This window comes from Macaca nemestrina, chromosome 4 (genome assembly GCF_043159975.1).
Source record: "Macaca nemestrina isolate mMacNem1 chromosome 4, mMacNem.hap1, whole genome shotgun sequence".
NCBI classification, from domain to species: Eukaryota; Metazoa; Chordata; class Mammalia; order Primates; family Cercopithecidae; genus Macaca; species Macaca nemestrina.
The window spans coordinates 179404401-179424970 of record NC_092128.1 but is presented as its reverse complement, the minus strand read 5'-3'; the positions used below and the strand labels follow the sequence as shown (position 1 = coordinate 179424970).

Here is a 20570-nt window from a genome sequence, read left to right as displayed (position 1 = left end):
TGGAGCCATGGCAATGAGCAGACATTCTCCTCTGAGAACACTGTGGCCACAACACTGCCTAGCCTTACTTGCTGGGCTGAGCTCCTTTCCTTCCTAGGGACAATAAACCTATCTTGTCCTTGCTACTTGGCTGACCTTTTGATTTTGACCAGTGCTGCTTTACAAGTTTGTCCATGTGTCTAATGCTGTCACAAATGTGCTTCTTTATTGCGGAGAATAAAAACAATAAAGGAGCTTTATTTTTGGCTTTAGCACTATGACTTCCATATACATGTTAATGAATGGAAAAGCATTCATTAAAAGGTTTACATAGTAAAGTTTATTTTATTTTATTTTATTTTTTTGAGATAAGTTATCACTCTGTTTCCCAGGATGGAGTACCGTGGTGCGACCTCAGCTCATTGCACTGTCCGCCTCCCGGGTTCAAGCGATTCTCCTGCCTCAGTCTCCCAAGTAGCTGGGATTACAGGTATGCGCCACCAAACCCAGTTAATTTTTGTATTTTTAGTAGAGAGGGGGTTTCACCAAGTTGGCCAGGCTGGTCATGAACTCTTGACCTCAAGTGATCCACCCACCTCAGCCTCCCAAAGTGCTGGGATTAGAGGTGTGAACCACTATGCCCAGCCAAAAGTTAAATTTATCTAAGAGAAAATGCCTATCATTTTAATCTCATAACTCCCAAAGTTTTCTGCACGTTAGAATCACTTGGAAATCTTTTTAAAATTCCAAAAGCCACGCCACCCAGACCAATTACACTATAATCTCTGGCGGTGGGACATAGGAGCCAGCGTTTTTTTTTTTAAGCTCTCCTGGAGGTTCCAATGGGCAGGTAAGTCGGGGACCCTCATTCTAACCAGCATTCACTGAACTGATAAGCAGCAGCGTAAAACGGGAGCAGACATCCCCGCTCGGCCCTCATTCCCTTAAGTCCAAAACTACAAAACACACCTGGCGTGAGGAGCAAAGATCCATCGGGAGTGAAACTCAGTCTACGGAAGAAAGACTTCATGCTGTCGTCGTGGAACATCCGGTAGCTTCTTGCCTGTCGCACACAACATTTATTTTTATTATTTTTTTTATTATTTTGTTTTCTTTCTTTTCTACACACAAAGTTTAAACATTTTTCCAAATCTTTACACTCACAATAAAGGCTTCCCAACTGCTGTATGTGCCTATGGTTTTCTTTACATAGTGTCATTTATTGTTGACATAATCATAAATGAAACTGAAACATTACAAATCAGATAATTGTACAATACCGCAAGGGTAAACGTTCATGAAAACTGACCACACGTTTTTGTTAGGTAAAGCTATATGTATATATGTGTGTTTTATGTGTTCTAAAATTATTTTTAAAAACTCTTAAGAACACAAACCACAGGGTCAACAGTGGCATGTCTGGGGCTTGAGACTGGGAGATACTGGGAAGATGACCAGGAGGACTCTGCTTTCTATCTGTGCGGATTCATTTAGAATTTCCAACTGAACGCACTCTTTAGAGACAGTCTCATTCTGTCACCCAGGCTCAAATGCAGGGGCGCAATCATAGGTCAATGCAACCTAGAACTTCTGGGCTCAAAGCAATCCTCCCTTCTCAGCCTCCTGAGTAGCTAGGACTATAGGCACATGTCACCACATCCAGCTATTAATAAATGCACCCTTTAAAAAAAGAAAATTGTGGATTATTAAACTGGTAACCATTAATCTTTTAAAACAACATTTCTTGAACACCTGTGTGGGACAGTTTTTACTACTATTTATTGACATTTTATAAACATCAAGCATTTGCCAGACATGGTGGCTCACACCTGTAATCCCAGGGATTACAGGTGGAGAGGCCAAGGCAGGTGGATCACTTGAGTCCAGGAGTTCGAGACCAGCCTGGCCTACATAGCAAAACCCCATCTCTACTAAAATACAAAAATTACCCAAGTGTGGTGGCGCACACCTGTAATCCCAGCTACTCGGGAGGCTGAAGCAGGAGAACCGCTCGAACCCAGGAATTGAAGGTTGCAGTGAGCCAAGATCGTGTCATTGCAGTCCAGCCTGGGTGACAGAGCCAGACACTGTCTCAACAAACAAGCATTTAATTCTTAAGACTACAAGGAAGCAGGCATTACTGTTCATATATATTGAATTTATATATTCAAATATATGTAATATATGTTTATTTATATGTAATATAAAATATGTAAATATATGTAATATATAAATACAAAAATATAAAAAATCATATATAATATATAAAATATATAATATATATTATATAATATACAGAAATATATATTTTATATATGTATATTTTTTGAGACAGAGCTTCACTCTTGTTGCCCAGGCTGGAGTGCAATGGCGTAATCTCGGCTCACTGCAAACTCCACCTCCCAGGTTCAGGTGATTCTCCTGTCTTAGCCTCCAGAGTAGCTGGGACTACAGGCATGCGCCACTATGCCCAGCTAATTTCTGTATTTTTAGTAGAGACAGGGTTTCACCATGTCAGCCAGGCTAGTCTCGAACTCCTGACCTCAGGTGATCTGCCCACCTCTGCCTCCCAAAGTGCTGAGATTACAGGTATGAGCCACCACACCTGGCCAGCATTACTATTCTTACTTCACAGGTGTGACCTCTCAGTGCCTGTCAGCGCCCAGCCCACACTGCCTTACCCTGGTTCCTTGGGTGCATTTGCACCTTGTCCCCGTGTGGAGCCAATAACCAGCTTGCTCGCCTGCACCTCGCTGCCTGCCTCAGTAGCCTTGATTCCTTTAGAAATAGGGTCTTATTTTCATTTGCCAATTCTTTCAAAGTCAAAATCCTTCCTATTCCTAAATACCAGTGTTTTGGCTGGGTCTCTGCTGTCTGCTAGCAAAGCTCTCTACCTACCTGCCAAGACAGTAAACTGCCTGCTGCCAGACAGATCCAACACTCGACCTGCCTGTCTTCTGTTGCCTCGTGTAGGGATCTTCCCAGACCAGTAGTGACCAGCCCTTGCTACACCTGAGAATCACGGAGGCCCTGCTTAGCTCCAGCCAAGTGAATCACGCCACTGAGGCTGGGGCCATGGCATCCATATTTTTATTTTTATTTTATTTTTATTTATTTATTTATTCATTTAGAGACTGAGTTTTGCTCTTGTCACCCAGGCTGGAGTGCAATGGTGCGATCTCAGCTCACTGCAACCTCTACCTCCCAGGTTCAAGCAATTATCCTGCCTCAGCCTCCTGGGTAGCTGGGATTACAGGCATGTGCCCGGCTAATTTTATATTTTTTGTAGAAATGGGGTTTCACCATGTTGGCCAGGTTGGTCCCAAACTCCTGACCTCAGGTGATCTGCCCGCCTCAGCCTCCCAAAGTGCTGGGATTATAGGCGTGAGCCATCATGCCCAGCCTTATTTCATTTTATTTTTGAAATAGAGTCTCGCTCTGTCGCCCAGGCCAGAGTGCAGTGGCATGATCTCGGCTCACTGCTGAGACCTCCACCTCCCAGGTTCAAGTGATTCTCATGCCTCGGCCTCCCTAGTAGCTGGGATTACAGGCCTGCACTACCATACCTGGCTAATTTTTGTAATTCATTGAGATGGGGTTTGGCCATGTTGGCCAGGTTGGTCTCAAACTCCTGACCTCAAGTGATCCACCCGCCTCAGTCTCCCAAAGTGCTGGGATTCCAGTCATGAGCCACCGCACCCGGCCAGCAACCATATTTGTAATTCTTCCCAGGTGATTCCATGGTGCAGCCAGGGTGGAAAATCACTGTCCTATCCTCCATCAGTGGCTCTCCCCTGGGCTCCAGATGTCCCCATTTCCATACAGACTAGCCCACCACAGTAACTGAGCCTTGACTGTCCAAAAGGAAACCTTATTGTAGTTCAGGAATCGGCTCCTTGAGACCAGTGATTTGGCCGCAAGGGTATGGGAGGAGCTCAAGACTTCCTAAGTCTCAGTTAAAGCGCTGCTGAAAAAGAATAGCAAAATATTTTATACCTCTCCTTCAGCACCTATTCCAGACAGCATCTTCGAAACATTAAAAGCCACACGCTTCTTCTGCATACTGTACACTCGCAGCACCCTGAAGAAGGAACATGTCTGATTTACCACTTCTAGTAAATGAATTATGCTTCACACAGAAACAACTTATTACCAACAGCCTATCACCACCTCAGCAACTTTCAGTCTGCAAAAGCCTTTACCCATGATATTCACAACTGGGTAATGAAGAAGGAAGCAAGCATTAACAACCTAAAGGATATCACAGGCTGGGCGCAGCGGCTCACACCTATAATCCCTACACTTTGGGAGGCAGAGGCAGGTGGATCACTTGAGGTCAGGAGTTTGAGACCAGCCTGGCCAATATGGTGAAACCCCATCTCTACCAAAAATACAAAAAAGTAGCTGGGTGTGGTGGTGGGCGCCTGTAATCCCCGCTACTCGGGAGGCTGAGGCAGGAGAATCACTTGAACCCAGGAGGCAGAGGTTGCAGTGAGCCGAGATCATGCCACTGCACTCCAGCCTGGGCAACAGAGCGAGCCTCTGTCTCAAAAAAAAAAAAAAAAAAAAAAAAAATTTTGGTAAGTCACATTACTCCCACTAGCTAATCAGATTGTTTTACTGATGACTGTCTGAATAAAACACACTTATCAGAAAATAAATGGTATTTAGAATACAACAGGAAATTCTATGAAAAATAAACACTAACTCCTCCCTACCACTTTTATTACAAGGCCATCTTATATTCAATTTGTTTTAATTAAAAGTAGTTAGATAAATATTCAAAAGGACTATTAAGTAATATAGGAGGCACTCCTCATTTTTAAAATATTTATTCCAACAATACAATTAAATGCAATTATGCCAGTAAACACAGCAACAAGACTTCTTTTCAGAAAGGACAAAAATAGTTTATTTTTATATCGATTTAAATGGAGTCATTAAAATCACTGGGCTTGGCGAGGTGGCTCATGCCTGTAATTCCAGCACTTTGGGAGGCCGAAGCGGGCAGGTCACCCGAGGTCAGGAGTTTCAGACCATCATGGTCAATATGGTGAAACTCTGTCTCTACTAAAAATACAAAAATTAGCCAGGCATAGGCCGGGCGCGGTGGCTCAAGCCTGTAATCCCAGCACTGTGGGAGGCCGAGATGGGCGGATCACGAGGTCAGGAGATCGAGACCATCCTGGCTAACACGGTGAAACCCCGTCTCTACTAAAAAATACAAAAAACTAGCCGGGCGCGGTGGCGGGCGCCTGTAGTCTCAGCTACTCCGGAGGCTGAGGCAGGAGAATGGCATGAACCCGGGAGGCGGAGCTTGCAGTGAGCTGAGATCCGGCCACTGCACTCCAGCCTGGGCGGCAGAGCGAGACTCCGTCTCAAAAAAAAAAAAAAAAAAAAATTAGCCAGGCATGGTGGCACATGCTTGTAATCCAGCTACTCAGGAGGCTGAGGCAGGAGAATCGCTTGAATCTCAGAGGTGGAGGTTACAGTGAGCTGAGATCGCACTCCTGCACTCCAGCCTGAGGGACAGAGTGATACTCTGTCTCAAAAAACAATTAAAAAATAAAAATAAAAATAAAAATCACTGTAGCACACCTGTAATCTTAGCACTTTGGGTGGCCAAGGCAGACAGATGGCTTGAGCTCAACAGTTCAGGAACAGCCTCGGCAACATGGCAAAATCCCATCTTTACAAAAAATACAAAAAGTAGCCGGGTGTGGTGGTGCACAACTGTAGTCCCAGTTACTTGGGGGGCTGAAGTACGAGGATTGCTTGAGCCCAGGAGGTCAAGGCTGCAATGAGCTGTGATTGCGCCACTGCACTCCAGCCTGGGTGACACAGTGAGCCTCTCTCTCAAAAAAAAAATAGTAATAATAATAAAGATTTACTAAGTTCAGGGCCAGGTGTGATGGCTCATGCCTGTAATCCCAGCATATTGGCAAAGGCGGACAGATCATTTGAGGTTAGGGGTTTGAGAACAGCCTGACCAACATGGTGAAACCCTGTCTCTACTAAAAATACAAAAATTAACTGGGCATGGTGGCATGTGCCTGTAATCCCAGCTACTAGGGAAGCTGAGACAGGAGAATCGCTTGAAACCAGGAGGCAGAGGTTGCAGTGAGCTGAGATTATGAGACTGTGCCACAACACCTGCCTGGGTGACAGAGTGAGACTCTGTCTAAAGAAAAAAAAAAGATTTACTAAGTACAAACTTCGTGGAAGGCACTTGTCCTAATTAATTTCCAATTTCTGATTATGTTGTAAGAATGAGTATGAAAACAAGAACAAAAGAATCAAAGCTAGACTATGATAAATCTTGGTTAAGTGGCAATAAATACCTCTCTTCAGAAAATTACAAGTAAATACAAAGAAATTCCAAGTAAATGCTAAAGCTAAATTTACCTGTCACAGCTCAGAGTAGCCACATATTGACCCAAAGGGTCCCAGGTTACTCCTTGGACATAACTTTTATGTTCATTAAAAATTGATATCTTTTGTCCTACAAAAAAACACACATACCGAAACAGCATTATCAAAACCTATTTGAGCCCAAATAGTATAAACTATGACTTAAATATTATTCCCTTTACCATGCATCACTCAGCAGGCAGTAAGTGAGGGACTCCGTACTGAACCCCGTGTCAGGCTCTGGGGCCACAAAGATGACTTCATGCAGTCCCCACCCTCAGGGAGCTCACAGATCAGACAGACCCATCAACAGGCAAGCATCACACACGTGGACCCGGGGAGGGGAGCTGACAGCACAGGGCAGAGGGTCTGAGAAGATCTAAGTTCAGTTCCCCAGGTCAGGCAGGATGAAGAGGAGATGAAGGGTGGAAGAAGGTATCGTCAGGGAATCCCCGGGTTAAGACACCTTAGTGAAGAGAATATGGAGCAGTGAGAGGCAGCTGAGAACTGCTAATGGGCACACAGGAGGGCCAAGAACAGAAGATAAGGAGGAAACGAGAAGTGTTACAGAGACCTTGTGTGTAAGGAAAAGGCTGTGGGCATTCGAGCTGAGGAGTCACCTGCATTTTAAAGGTGAAACAGGTTTAGAAGATGACAAAGAGGGTTGCTAGTTAGGAGGTGACAGAGTAGACCGAGAGAGAGATGAGGGCCCTCCTCATCACAGAGCAGACAGTGTGAGCAGGGATGAACAAGGGGCTTTGGGGAAAATATTTAGCACACAGAGATTGCTTGCATAAAAAGACAAGGGAGTTACGAAAAGACAAGGGAGTTATGAAGCTTTGGCGATTCCTTTTTGTTTTTTGTGTTTTTTTTTTTTTTGAAACAGGGTCTGGTTCTGTTGCTCAGGCTGGAGTGCAGTGGTGCCATCAGAGTTCACTGCAGCCTCAACTTCCCAGGCTCAAGAGACTCAGCAGCCCTAGTAGCCGGGACTATAGGCATGTACTACCACATCCAGCTCATTTTTGCATTTTTTTTGGTAGAGAGAGGTTTTTGCCATGTTGCCCATGCTGGTCTTAACTCCTAGGCTTCCACAGTCCTCCCAAAGTGCTGGGATTATAGGTGTGAGCCACTGTGCCTGACAAGTCATTCTTTTTTTTTGAGGTTTTTGGTGAGGTTCAGTAACAACCCATCACACTTATGGTAAAACCTAAAATCCTGGCTCACGCCTGTAATCCCAGCACTTTGGAAGGCTGACGCAGGCAAATCACTTGAAGTCAGGAGTTCAAGACCAGCCTGGCCAACATGGGGAAACCCCATTTCTACTAAAAATACAAAAATTAGCTGGGGTCGGGGGGTGCCTGTAATCCCAGCTACTTTGAGGGCTGAGGCAGAATTGTTGAACCTGGGAGGCGGAGGTTGCAGTGAGCGGAGATCGCACCACTGCACTCCAGCCTGGGCGACTGAAGGAGACTCCATCCCAAAAAAAAAAAAAAAACATGAAACAAGACAGAATGGAGGATGGAGGATGGAGGATGGCTTGGCTGGACAGCACGGAACTAAAAAGAGCAACAATTTTTATAGGCTGAATGAGAACTGGGCTGACACAGTGCTGCAGGGGCAGCCAATAACAACTCCTTACCCAGGTACTTGAGTTGTAGAATTGGCAGGAAGAGGTTTGGGAGAAAACAAAGTTTGAGTAAAGGATGGCGGGAGATAAAAATGGTTAGGAGTTAGCCACTACTTGCTTTTGGCATTTCACAGCTATTTTTACACCACTATAACTTTTCACATGTCCACTGTCTCCCCAGCTGGAGAACAGAATGTCCCTGGCTTTCCTTGATCTTCTAAAATGGAAACCTGATCCCACCTACTCCATCAACTAGCATGCAATGCCCTATAAATTATAAGTGACTTGTTAATCTTTCCGAGATCCTAACCTCCATAAAGGCAGGGCTTGGGCCTGTCATCTTATCTGCTGGCCCCACCATGTGGGATTTGCCTGGCCTCAGTATCAGTAACTTGCAGCACCACTACTAAGCCTCTTACCCTCTGACAATCCATGGCATATGGGACTAAACCCTATCCTGTTGAGCCAACCACCTGCTCTAGTTCACTAAAACAATTTTTTGTGTTGCTTTTAAAGTTAAAGCAAGTAGGCCGGGTGTGGTGGCTCATGACTGTAATCCCAGCACTTTGGGAGGCCGAGGCAGGTAGATCACCTGAGGTCAGGAGATTGAGACCAGACTGGCCAATGGTGAAACCCCGTCTCTATTAATGATACAAAAATTAGCCGGGCCTGGGGACAGACACCTGTACTCCCAGCTACTCGGGATGCTGAGGCAGGAGAATTGCTTGAACCCAGGAGGTGGAGGTTTCAGTGAGCCAAGATTGTGCCACTGCACTCCAGCCTGGACAACAAGAGCAAAACTCTGTTTTCAAAAAAACAAAAATAAAAAATAAAGTTAAGGCAAGTTAGGCCCAGGAGCGGTGGGTCATGCCTGTAATCCCAGCACTTTGGGAGGCTGACGTGGGCAGATCACCTGAGGTTAGGAGTTTGAGACCAGCCTGGCCAACATGATGAAACCCTGTCTCTACTAAAAATACAAAAATTAGCTGGGTGTGGTGGTACATGCCTGTAGTCCCAGCTACTTAGGAGACTGAGGCAGGAGGATCACTTGAACCTAGTAAGTGGAGGTTGCAGTGAACCGAGATCTTACCACTGCACTCCAGCCTGGGCGGCAAAGCGAGACCCTGTCTCAAAAAAAAAAAAAAAAAAAGTTAAAGCAAGTTAGGCTTTTAGGCTTTTATAGATGCTTAGAATATTTCTTCCTGCTAATAACAAAAACATATAGTTTACCTTTATTGACATCCCATATGATGGCTGTGTTATCCACAGAGGCAGAAGCCATTAAATTCCCATCAGTTGCCCAGCAAATATCATACACATCTTCTAAGTGGCCCCTAGAATCCAAAAACAAAGAGGAAAAAAGCAATTACTCCCCAGGTATAGCAGCTTACAACTGTAATCCCAGCACTTTGGGAGGCCGAGGTAGGCAGACTGCCTGTGGTCAGGAGTTCAGGGCCAGCCTGGCTAACACGGTAAAACCCCATCTCTACTCCAAATACAAAAATCAGCCAGGTGCAGTGGCTCACGCCTGTAATCCCAGCACTTTGGGAGGCCAAGGCAGACAGATCACGAGGTCAGGAGATCGAAACCATCCTGGCCAACATGGTGAAACTCCATCTCTACTAAAATACAAAAAATTAGCTGGGTGCAGTGGTACACACCTGTAGACACAGCTACTCGGGAGGCTGAGGCAGGGGAATCACTTGAACCTCGGAGGCGGAGATTGCAGTGAGCTGAGATTGTGCCACTACACTCCAGCCTGGCGACAGAGTGAGACTCTGTCTCAAAAAAAAAAAAAAAAAAATTAGCCAAAAAAAAAGCCAGGCATGGTGGCGCACACCTGTAGTAGTCCCTGCTACTTGGGGGCTAAGGCAGGAGAATCCCCTGAAACCAGGAGGTGGAGACTGCAGTGAGCTGAGATCATGCCACTGCACTCCAGCCCACACGACAGAGTGAGACTCCATCTAAAAAACAAAACAAAACAAAAAACAATTATTAACTCAAAAAAGGACAAGTTATCAAAAATATAAGGGCAAGCTCCAGAACTATGCATAAAATGAGATTCCAAAATTTCCACTGGCACTATATTAACTATAAAAAACTACTTTCAAGGATCACTGTATCTCGCCAGGCGTGGTGGCTCACGCCTGTAATCCCAGCACTTTGGGAGGCTGAGGTGGGTGGATCACCTGAGGTCAGGAGTTTGAGACCAGCCTCAGCAACAAGAGCGAAACTCCATCTTAAAAAAAAAAAAAAAAGGATAGCTGTATCTTTAAAATTGAATCCTTTTTACTGAGAAAAATTCATAGGAGAAACTAAGAAAATCCATTTTAATTATGCTTTCATCCTTTAAAACTATTGTCTTAGGACTGTTTCACATAAATAAAACTTCCAAATTAGACCAGCCTGGGCAACATAGTGAGACCCCGTCTCTACAAAATATGTAAAAATTAGCAGGGTGTGGTGGCATGTGCCTGTAGTCCCAGCTATTTGGGAGGTGAGAGGATCACTTGAGCCCGGGAAGTCAAGGCTGCAGGGTACTGTGATCACAGTACAGCACTCCAGCCTGGGTGACAATGAGACCCTATCTCAAAAGAAACACACCCAAAAAAAGTCAAAATGTATATTCCATTTAATGCGCTCAGAGTAAAGAGAGATCACTGCCAGGGTCCCTCCCAAGTTACCGCAGAGTCTTCACAACTGTCCAGTTCTCCTTGTTCAGCTGGGCCTCGTCCTCATCCTGAAAAGCGATCTGCTCCGGCTCCTTGTTATCATTCACCTTCCACAACAGGATGACGGCATCTGCGGGGCGATTCAATTACAGTGATCCATGCCTCACCCACACTCCTTCATGTCAGGATTTTTATTTATGTATGTATTTATTTTTGAGACGGAGTCTCGCTCTGTCGCCCAGGCTGGAGTGCAGTGGCGCGATCTTGGCTCACTGCAACCTCCGCCTCCCGGGACCATCCTGGATAACTGTCTCTACTAAAAATACAAAAGAATGAGCCGCACATCAGGATTTTTAGGGCATTAAAACAACATTTATGTTGTTCAGTGGACACCATGGCCACGATGATTTACTTCCAAGCATTTCAACAGGGAAAGTAGGTTTGCCTTCTCAGCTAAAACTCCAAAATCAAATTCATAATAGATCAGAGCTATACAAAATCACCTTAAACAGAAGGGTCCTAGGCCAGCAAAATGCCACTGCAAAATGACACTGGCTACATTAACAAAACTGAAGGCATAATCTATAAATAGCCGAACAGAAAAACAAAACAGCAAAGAACCCCTAGTGCAGGGGTTGGCAAATGTTCCTGCTGAGAAACCTTCAGCAAGTCACTGAGCATCTTGATGTCTCAGTTTCCTCACCTGTAAATGGGGACAATAGGCAGGGTGGGGTGGCTCACGCCTGTAATGCCAGCACTTTGGGAGGCTGAGACGGAAGGGTTGTTTTAGCCCAGGAGCTCAAGACCAGCCTGGGCAAGACAGCAAGACCTTGTCTCTACTAAAAACCAAAAACATTAGCCAGGTGTGGCGGCACACACCTGTGGTCCCACTACACAGGAGGCTGAGGTGGGAGGATCACTTGAGTCCGGGAGGTAGAGGCTGCAGTGAGTCCTGATCTTGCCACTGTGCTCTAGCCTGAGTGACAGAGCAAGACCCTGTCTCAAAAATGGGGAAAACAATATATCTACCTCACAGGCTGTTGTGAGGATTAAATTGGTCAATGTGTATAACACACTTACAACACAACGGCTGGCAAACAGTAAGCCACATGGAAGTGTCAGCTATTAATCATTATAGACATATCAGGTACTTTAGCCTGAGGTCACCCATTGTCTGAGTCCGATGACTCTCCACATTCTGACTCCACGATTACCACATAACCTTCTGACCATCCCTTGGCTTCCTTTAGAAATGTGCACAGCAGGAGAGTGAATGAATGTGAGGACATGCGCATTCCCATTCCTTTTTTTTTTTTTTTGAGATGGAGTTTCACACTTGTTGCCCAGGCTGGAGTGCAATGGCACAATCTCAGCTCACCGCCACCTTCGCCTCCCAGGTTCAAGCGATTCTCCTGTCTCAGCCTCCTGAATAGCTGGGACTACAGGCATGCACCACCACACCCAGCTAATTTTGTATTTTTAGTGGAGACGAGGTTCCTCCATGTTAGTCAGGCTGGTCTCGAACTTCTGACCTCAGGTGATCTGCCCACCTGAGCCTCCCAAAGTGCTGGGATTATAGGCGTGAGCCACCGCACCCAGCCTGCATTCCCATGCTAAATTAACCGGAATCCTGGTTGCACACATTAGTCTGGGAGCTTGGTTAAGATGCCATTGGCCCTGATGGATGAACACTCTCTGTGTGCTGACAACAGCAGGTTTCTGGGCCTCCAAGGCCAAGGGACTCTGGAAAATGGGGGCTGCCATGTGCAACCTCAGGGCAAACAGCAGGCAGCCACCCCTAGGTGACGCTCCTGCTCCCCACCTTTCCCTCTACAAATCAGCATGCGTGCATGCGTACACACACACACACACACACACACACACACACACACACACCCGTCATGCGCTCTGGGCATCATGGCACTGAACTCAACCAGGTCTCTTTTCCTCCTTGGTGACGCTCCTACTCCCCACCTTTCCCTCTACAAATCAGCATGCGTGCATGCGTGCACACACACACACACACACACACACACACACCCGTCATGTGACGCTCCTACTCCCCACCTTTCCCTCTACAAATCAGCATGCGTGCATGCGTGCACACACACACACACACACACACACACACACCCGTCATGTGACGCTCCTACTCCCCACCTTTCCCTCTACAAATCAGCATGCGTGCATGCGTGCACACACACACACACACACACACACACACACACACCCGTCATGCGCTCTGGGCATCATGGCACTGAACTCAACCAGGTCTCTTTTCCTCCTTCTGCAAAAATAAAACTTTAGATTTCTGTTTTATTTTGTAATAGTTTCTAGATTGTTTCAAAGTATGGTAAAAAGGAAGGTTTACTTTTTGTTTTTTTTTGAGACAGAGTCTCATTCTGTTGCCCAGGCTGGAGTGCAATGATCCTATCTTGGCTCAGTGCAAACTCCACCTCCCAGGTTCCAGCGATTCTCTGCCTCAGCCTCCCGGGTAGCTAAGATTATAGGAGTGCACCACCATGCCCAGCTAATTTTTGTATTTTTAGTACAGACAAGGTCTCACTATATTGGCCAGGCTGGTCTCCAACTCCTGACCCCAGTGATCCACCTGCCTCGGTCTCCCAAAGTGCTGGGGTTATAACAAGTGTGAGCGACCGCACCCAGCCTGGTTTACTTTTTCCATATAGTTTTATCCCATTTAAGCACAGGCAGAAAACAAGAATCAATTTATTCCCACCAAACAAGTAAGCACAAATCACAAGACCATTCATTAACGACACTCCCGGTATGCTCCCTCCCCAGCACCCTCCAGCAGCCCGGCACTGCAGACACCAGGACTCCAAAACAGCATCAGGCACAGCAGGGAATGGGAGAAAATGCATGGATGTCAGACCAGAGGAGCTGCCAAGCTGGGTACCGATGTGGGATCTTACCCCAACGGGCACTGCTGGAGCGTTTCAGAGGCTACTATGGGTATTACAACAAGTATGTCACTGTGGGGAAGGGGAGCATCGCGGGGCTTTCCACAGTGCTGGCAGCTTATGTGCTTTTCAGCTACTAGTTTTCTTACAGGGAGATCAAACACCAGCAGCTACTCAGAGCCCATTGAAGAGGGGCCAGTGGGAGGCATGCTGCGCTTCTGAGCATGGCACCCCTCCATGAGGAACTTGGCCATTGCTGAATTCTTTCATATCCCACTTTAGAATTCATGCCCAAATAGCCCAGGCACGGTGGCTCACGCCTGTAATCCTAGCACTTTGGGAGGCCGAGGCAGGCAGATTGCCTGAGCTCAGGAGTTCAAGACCAGCCTGGCCGACATGGCAAAACCCCATCTCTACTAAAAATACAAAAATTAGCCCGGGGTGGTGGCAGGTGCCTGTAATCCCAGCTACTTGGGAGGCTGAGGCAGGAGAATCGCTTGAACCCGGGAGGCGGAGGTTTCAGTAAGCCAAGATCGTGGCACTGCACTCTATCCTGGGTGACAGAGTGAGACTCTCTCAAAAAAAAAAAAAAAAAAAAACCCAAATAAAAGATGACTGGTTTAAAAAAAAAAAAAACTCCCAAAGCCAGTTAATTAATAATGCAGTCCTAAAGCCAATTAATTAATTATACAGAGACACTGAACTGACTCTGATCACCACAGATATTAAACTAACAATCAAAACCAGAACAGCCGCCTTACTTGGGATGTGATGGAAAGGTAAGTGCCTCTCCATCTTGTCTCGGAAGAGCCCAGTGGGAGCTAGCAGGAAAGCAGCTGTTTTCAAACAGGTGTTCCCAGTGTCATCTTGCTGTCCTCCCTCTCCGATTCTACCGCACTCCCTAGAACATTATTTTACTGAACTACCTAAATGACAGATTGAGAAGGTCGGCCATATCTGAAATAAAAAGCATATCCAGGCCAGGCCCGGTGGCTCATGCCTGTAATCCCAGCAATTTGGGAGGCCGAGGCAGGTGGATCACCTGAGGTCAGGAGTTCGAGATCAGCCTGGCCAACATGATGAAACCCCATCTCTACTAAAAATACAAAAAAAAAAAAATTAGCCGGGCGTGGTGGCAGGTGCCTATAATCCCAGCTACTCGGGAGGCTGAGGCAGGAGAATCGCCCGAACCCGGGAGGCGGAGGTTGCAGTGAGTCGAGATTGCACCACTGCACTCTAGCCTGGGGAATAAGAGCAACACTCTATCCCACCCCTCCTAAAAAAGCATATTCAGCTCAAATCTCACTATCTGACACGAGACACACAGGTATCTATCTGGTTCCTAAAGAATCTCTGAAGAACAGCAATACTCACCATCTCCTCCCGATGCTAAAATTTCCCCAGTTGGAGAAAAACGCACGACATTGACAGCTTTGGTATGACGAGCAAGATTGGACAAAAATTCCACTATGGCTTTTCCATCTGGTCCCTTTTCTACCTTCCAGATCTGTCAATACCAAAACATTCATTTGAAAAACATAGAATGGGCACATATTATACTGTTTGTATTAAAACAATACTATGGGCTGGGTGCGGTGGCTCACAACTGTAATCCTAGCAGTTTAGGAGGCCAAGGTGGGTAAATCACTTGAGGCCAGGAGTTCAAGACCAGCCTGGAAACATAGTGAGACCTGGTCTCTACAGAAAATTTTAAAAATTAGCCAAGTGTGATGACACATGCCTGTAGTTCCAGTTACCCGGGAGGCTGAGGTGGGAGGATCACTTGAGCCCTGGAGGTCAGGGCTGCAGTGAGCCGAGATCAGGCCACTGCATTCCAGCCTGGGCGACACAGTAAGACCCTGTCTCAAAAAAAAAAAAAAAAAAAAACTATGCTTATTTTCAGAAAGAAATCCCTATCTAAAACATAAATGTCTACTGTTCCCCTCCGCCTTCTTTCTAGAGCAACTTGTTACCCAATAGGAACCAGGATCAGAATCCCAAAACAATGAACGTCCAGTTACAATAATCTAGGGAAAATGAATCAAATAAGAAAGCAGAGCCAGGGCATGGTGGCTCAGGCCTGTAATCCCAGCACTTTGGGAGGCCAAGGTGGGTGGATTACCTGAGGTCAGGAGTTCGAGCCCAGCCTGGCCAACATGGTGAAACCCCATCTCTACTTTATACAAAAATTAGCCGGGTGTGGTAATGAGTGGCTGTAGTCCCAGTTACTTGGGAGGCTGAGGCAAGAGAATAGCTTGAACCTGGGAGGCAGAGGTTGCAGTAAGTCGAGATTGCACCACTGCACTCCCGCCTGGGCAACAGAGCAAGACTCCATCTCAAAAAAAAAAAAAAAAAAAAAGCAGCTCTCTTTTGCTTTCATTGTTCACCGCAGGCCCTGGAAATTTAGCATTCTGGGCTAGATGACAGAGTAGTTTGAATTTGTTGACATATGTTCAATTCATTCATTCATTTACTTAAGAGAAGGGTCTGGCTGTGTCACCCAGGCTAGAGTGCAGTGGAGTGATGGTTGCTCGCTTCAAACTCCAAGGCTCAAGCGATCCTCTCACCTCAACCTCCCAAGTAGCTGGGCCTACAGCTGCACACCGCCACGTCCTGCTACTTTTTCATTTCTGGCTATGTTGCCCAGGCTGGTCTCGAACTCCTGGACTTAAGTGATCCTCTTACCTCAGCCTCCCAAAGCACTGGGATTGCAAGCGTGAGCCACCGCGCCCAGCCGACATTGGTTTTAAATAAAAGAATGAAAACTATTGCTTCAAGCAGTGTTCCCAGATGGCTATCTCTGCCCCAGTTTACCCTGACAGCGGTGTCCACGCCCGCAGACGCTAGTCTGTGGATCCTCCCGGCCGCCCCATGCTGGAAGTCCAGGCTGTACACGGGCTCCTTGTTGTGCCAGGCTATTTCACAAGTGATGACTTTCATCCTCCTGAGTCTTGAAGGGGCAAAACGTTTCTCGGGCACCGTTCTACTTCAAGACGGAGGAAAGCTGCAAAATGCTGGTGATGGATTAAACAACAGTGTTAGCAGCAGCGAAGGGTTACTGAGCGCTGAATAGGGCAGGAGCCATTTAAAATGCACACTGCATTGGGAAAGGATGTTAACGTTGCCATCTGACAAGAACACCTTGCTAGCTCCACCTAAAATGCTTCGCTGGGTCCTGACATCCACAAGTTTATGATACGCCGCTACGTCCAGAAAAGCAAAACCAAACATCCAGGTAGAGGCTACCTAGGGGCCCCGGCCATCTGCACGGCCTGTCCCCGCTTAGTAGGGTCTAGGGGCGCGCCCTGAGAGCCCAGGTAGGGGCCCGCCCCGGGAGGGGCCTCCCGGAAGAGGGGGGCAAACGGGGTAGGGGACCGGGGCGGCGGGGCGAGAGCAGAACCCCGCCTTTCCCAGGGACCGGGCGCTGGGCCCGGGAAGCTGGGACGGAGGCCGCCGGGAGGAGGCCGCGCGGGGCCGGGGGTGGACGGGGCCCCGCCGCCCGAACGCGCGCCCTCCGGAGCTATCCCGGGCCCCAGGCCCTGGGCGAGGGCCTCTGGCCCCAGATCGACCCGACCAAAAGAGCCGCGGAGCCGCCCGGGCCAGCCCCGAGAAGCCGTACCTGCAGGAACCCGGACGGTCAGAGGCGCCGTCACATCCCGCGCAGTGCGCGCCGCTTCCCGCGCGCCGCAGGCCCCGCCCCCCGCATGGGTGGGACCTCATGGACGCCCCGCCCCTCAAGCGCCTCTCAGGTCCCGCCCGACGTGGGCGGTACCCCAGGGAAGCCCCGCCCCCTCCTAGGCGCCGAGGCGAGTCCGGGTCTGGTCCTGGGGTCGGAATCCGGGCCGGAATTTATTCCCGCCAGACCCACGACTGCAGGAAGAATGGATTCACTATTGTTTATTATTATTATCCATTATTTATTCCTTGTTGATTCGTTCTTTTAGCAAACGTTTACAGAGCCTGGGCTGTGTGTTAGACAGACCTTATGCTGGCGCTGTGCACTTGGGAGGGCGAACACGACCGGTTCTCCTGTCCCTTCTGCAAACAAAAACTGAGATCTCTGGGTTTCTATATTGGCTTCTAGAACATTTTGGAGAGTTCAAAGCTATGAAATTCTTCAGTACCTAGCGCAAGGTTGCTTACATTTTATTATTATAGTAGACGCAGTTATAAATCCTTTCTAAGAAGAGACTCACATTTTAAAGTGAGGCGGTAAATTGATCGGTAGGCACAGATACCGCAGGCCTTTTGAAATGGGACGTTTCCAGATGAGACCTAATTTATCTGTGGGCTTCGCAGAAGGCCAGGAAACAAGTACCTCTGGATGCGCTGCTTTTACTGGATAAAAGAAACACACAGGTTTATCTGAGGAACCAACTGCTCTAGGATTTTTGGAAAAAAAGAACAGACATGGATTCTTATATAAATACTGGCTGATGCTTTTAGCCAGCTTTATGAAAGGTACAGATATTGCCTAAAAATCAGTGTCTCATGTTGATAAGAATGGCTGTATGCTCCTTGAAGCCTGATTTCTACAGGAAGCTAGAATAACATAATCCGAATATGCCATTTTTAGATTTTTTTCTCTCCATACAGAGTTTGGACTGGGAATGACTATATACTTTAGATAATTTGGCCGTTATGAAAGTACAGACTCCTGGCCCTACCAGCCCCATGATTCCGAACATCCAGCAGAGGCCCCTGCTCCAGGAGCTTGCATTTTCATTCAGTCTGTTTTGGAAAGCTCGGGATTCTTCGTGTCTCTTCAACATCAAATTTCTCCAAATTTCTCATAAATGCTGTTCATTCACAAACGAATAATCTGCCCACCTCTTGAAGTGTCACGACGCTGAACGTGGATTTAAAAGATAAAAACACATGCTTTAAGTACTGAAAGTACACGAAGGAGTTGGCTTTCTTGGTGAACATTTTAGAGATCCAACTTCAGTGCCAACTTGATAAGCCAACACGGGCAGGGGATGCGGCTCCAGAGAGAGGCCCTGGGCTATCTCAAATATTTTCTCAAAAAAAAAAAGAAAGAGGCTGGGCGCGGTGGCACAAGCCTGTAATCCCAGCACTTTGGGAGGCCGAGACGGGCGGATCACGAGGTCAGGAGATCGAGACCATCCTGGCTAACACGGTGAAACCCCGTCTCTACTAAAAATACAAGAAAATTAGCCGGGCGAGGTGGCGAGCGCCTGTAGTCCCAGCTACTCGGGAGGCTGAGGCAGGAGAATGGCGTGAACCCAGGGGGGCGGAGCTTGCAGTGAGCCGAGATCGCGCCACTGCACTCCAGCCTGGGGCACAGAGCAAGACTACGTCTCAAAAAAAAAAAAAAAAAAAAAAAAGAAAGAAAGAAAGAAAGAAGTTATTTGCGCAAAACCTCAAAGTTTGCACCACAAATGTTGGACTAAAGAATTCCTGCCGGGGGCGGTGGCTCACGCCTGTAATCCCAGCACTTTAGGCCAAGGCAGGTGGATCACGAGGTCAGCAGATCAAGACCATCCTGGCTAACACGGTGAAACCCTGTCTCTACTGAAAATACAAAAAATTAGCCGGGCGTGGTGGCGGGCACCTGTAGTCCCAGCTACTGGGGAGGCTGAGGCAGGAGAATGGTGTGAACCTGGGAGGCAGAGCTTGCAGTGAGCTGAGATGGTGCCCCTGCGCTCCAGCCTGGGCGACAGAGCTAGACTCCATCTCAAAAAAAAAAAAAAAAGAAAAAGAAAAAGAAAGGAATTCCTCTAACGCAATTCTAACTAGATTCCTCAACAACCACTGGCCTTCAGCTTGGGCCCCAAGCATCCATTTTGGGCAGAACTGCCTCAATTTAAGGGGACCAATGTTATTTGGTTCCTGAGAACTTTTTAATAATGAAAATTGATATAAAAGCACTAACTCTTAACTCAGCTTCGAAAAAAACTTCTCAACACACTTTAATTTCCATTTGTAAGTGTGTACATTCTAAAATCAAAATCTGAGCCAGGCATGGTGGCTCACATCTGTAATCCCAACACTTTGGGAGGCCAAAGCAGGCAGACTGCTTGAGGCTAGGAGTTCCAGACCAACCTGGCCAACATGGCAAAACCCCTTCTCTACTAAAAATACAAAAACTATCCAGAGTGGTGGTGTGTGCCTGTAATTCCAGCTACTCGGGAGGCTGAGGCAAGAGAATCGCTGGAAGCCGGGAGGCGGAGGTTGCAGTGAGCTGAGATCGCACCACTGCTCTCCAGCCTGGGCGACAGAGTGAGACTCTATCTCAAAAAAAAAAAAAAAAAAAAAAAAAAAAAAAAAAAAAATTTTGATAACAGAAATAAAAAGTTCAGTAAAGGGTTGGAAAAAAATGTTGAGGAAATATCAGAATAAGAAAAATAGGGAGAAGCCAAGCGTGGTGGCTCATGCCTGTAATTCCACCACTCTGGGAGGCTGAAGTGGGTGGATCACTTGACGTCAGGAATTCGAGACCAGCTTGACCAACATAGTGAAACCCCATCTCTACTAAAAATGCAAAAAATAGGTCGGGCGCAGTGGCAGGCGCCTGTAATCCCAGCTACTTAGGAGGCTGAGGCCAGAGAATCGTTTGAACCTGGGAGGCGGAGATTGCAGTGAGCCGAGATTGCGCATTGCACTCCAGCCTGGGCGACAAGAGCAGAACTCCATCTCAAAATAATAATAATAATAATAATAATAATAGGCATGGTGGCGGCGCCTGTAATCCCAGCTACTTGGGAGGCTGAGGCACTAGAATCACTTGAACCCAGGAGGCGGAGGTTGCAGTGAGCCAAGATCATGCCACTGCACTCCAGTCTGGGTGATAGAAAGAGACTCAGTCTCAAAAAAGAAAAAAAGAAAAATAGAAGAAATGACAGAAATCAGTACAGGAGAATGGCAACAACAGGACCTCTGGCACACTACTGGTAGAAGTATAAACTGATGTAAATACTTTAGAAAACTGTTCAG

General features: G+C 47.0%; 1 protein-coding gene across 4 annotated transcripts in view; it reads right to left on the bottom strand.

Annotated features, from left to right (window-relative positions):
- LOC105472661 (chromatin assembly factor 1 subunit B) overlaps nucleotides 1-17976 on the bottom strand; it is a 31054-nt gene extending 13078 nt beyond the window's left edge. For 2 of the 4 annotated variants that reach the window (XM_011726121.3, XM_011726124.3), the window contains exons 1-8: nucleotides 17233-17308; nucleotides 16428-16627; nucleotides 14988-15120; nucleotides 10702-10819; nucleotides 9248-9351; nucleotides 6385-6481; nucleotides 3976-4060; nucleotides 949-1042 (exon numbers count right to left, since the gene is read on the bottom strand). In XM_011726121.3, coding sequence (XP_011724423.1) covers nucleotides 949-1042; nucleotides 3976-4060; nucleotides 6385-6481; nucleotides 9248-9351; nucleotides 10702-10819; nucleotides 14988-15120; nucleotides 16428-16553 — 757 coding nt within the window. In that variant the 5' untranslated portion in view covers nucleotides 16554-16627; nucleotides 17233-17308. Of the gene's footprint in view, nucleotides 1-948; nucleotides 1043-3975; nucleotides 4061-6384; nucleotides 6482-9247; nucleotides 9352-10701; nucleotides 10820-14987; nucleotides 15121-16427; nucleotides 16628-16754; nucleotides 16892-17232; nucleotides 17309-17809 lie in introns of those variants that run through there. The other 2 variants (XM_011726123.3, XM_011726122.3) reach the window with 2 other exon arrangements.
- Nucleotides 17977-20570: the final 2594 nt, after the last annotated feature.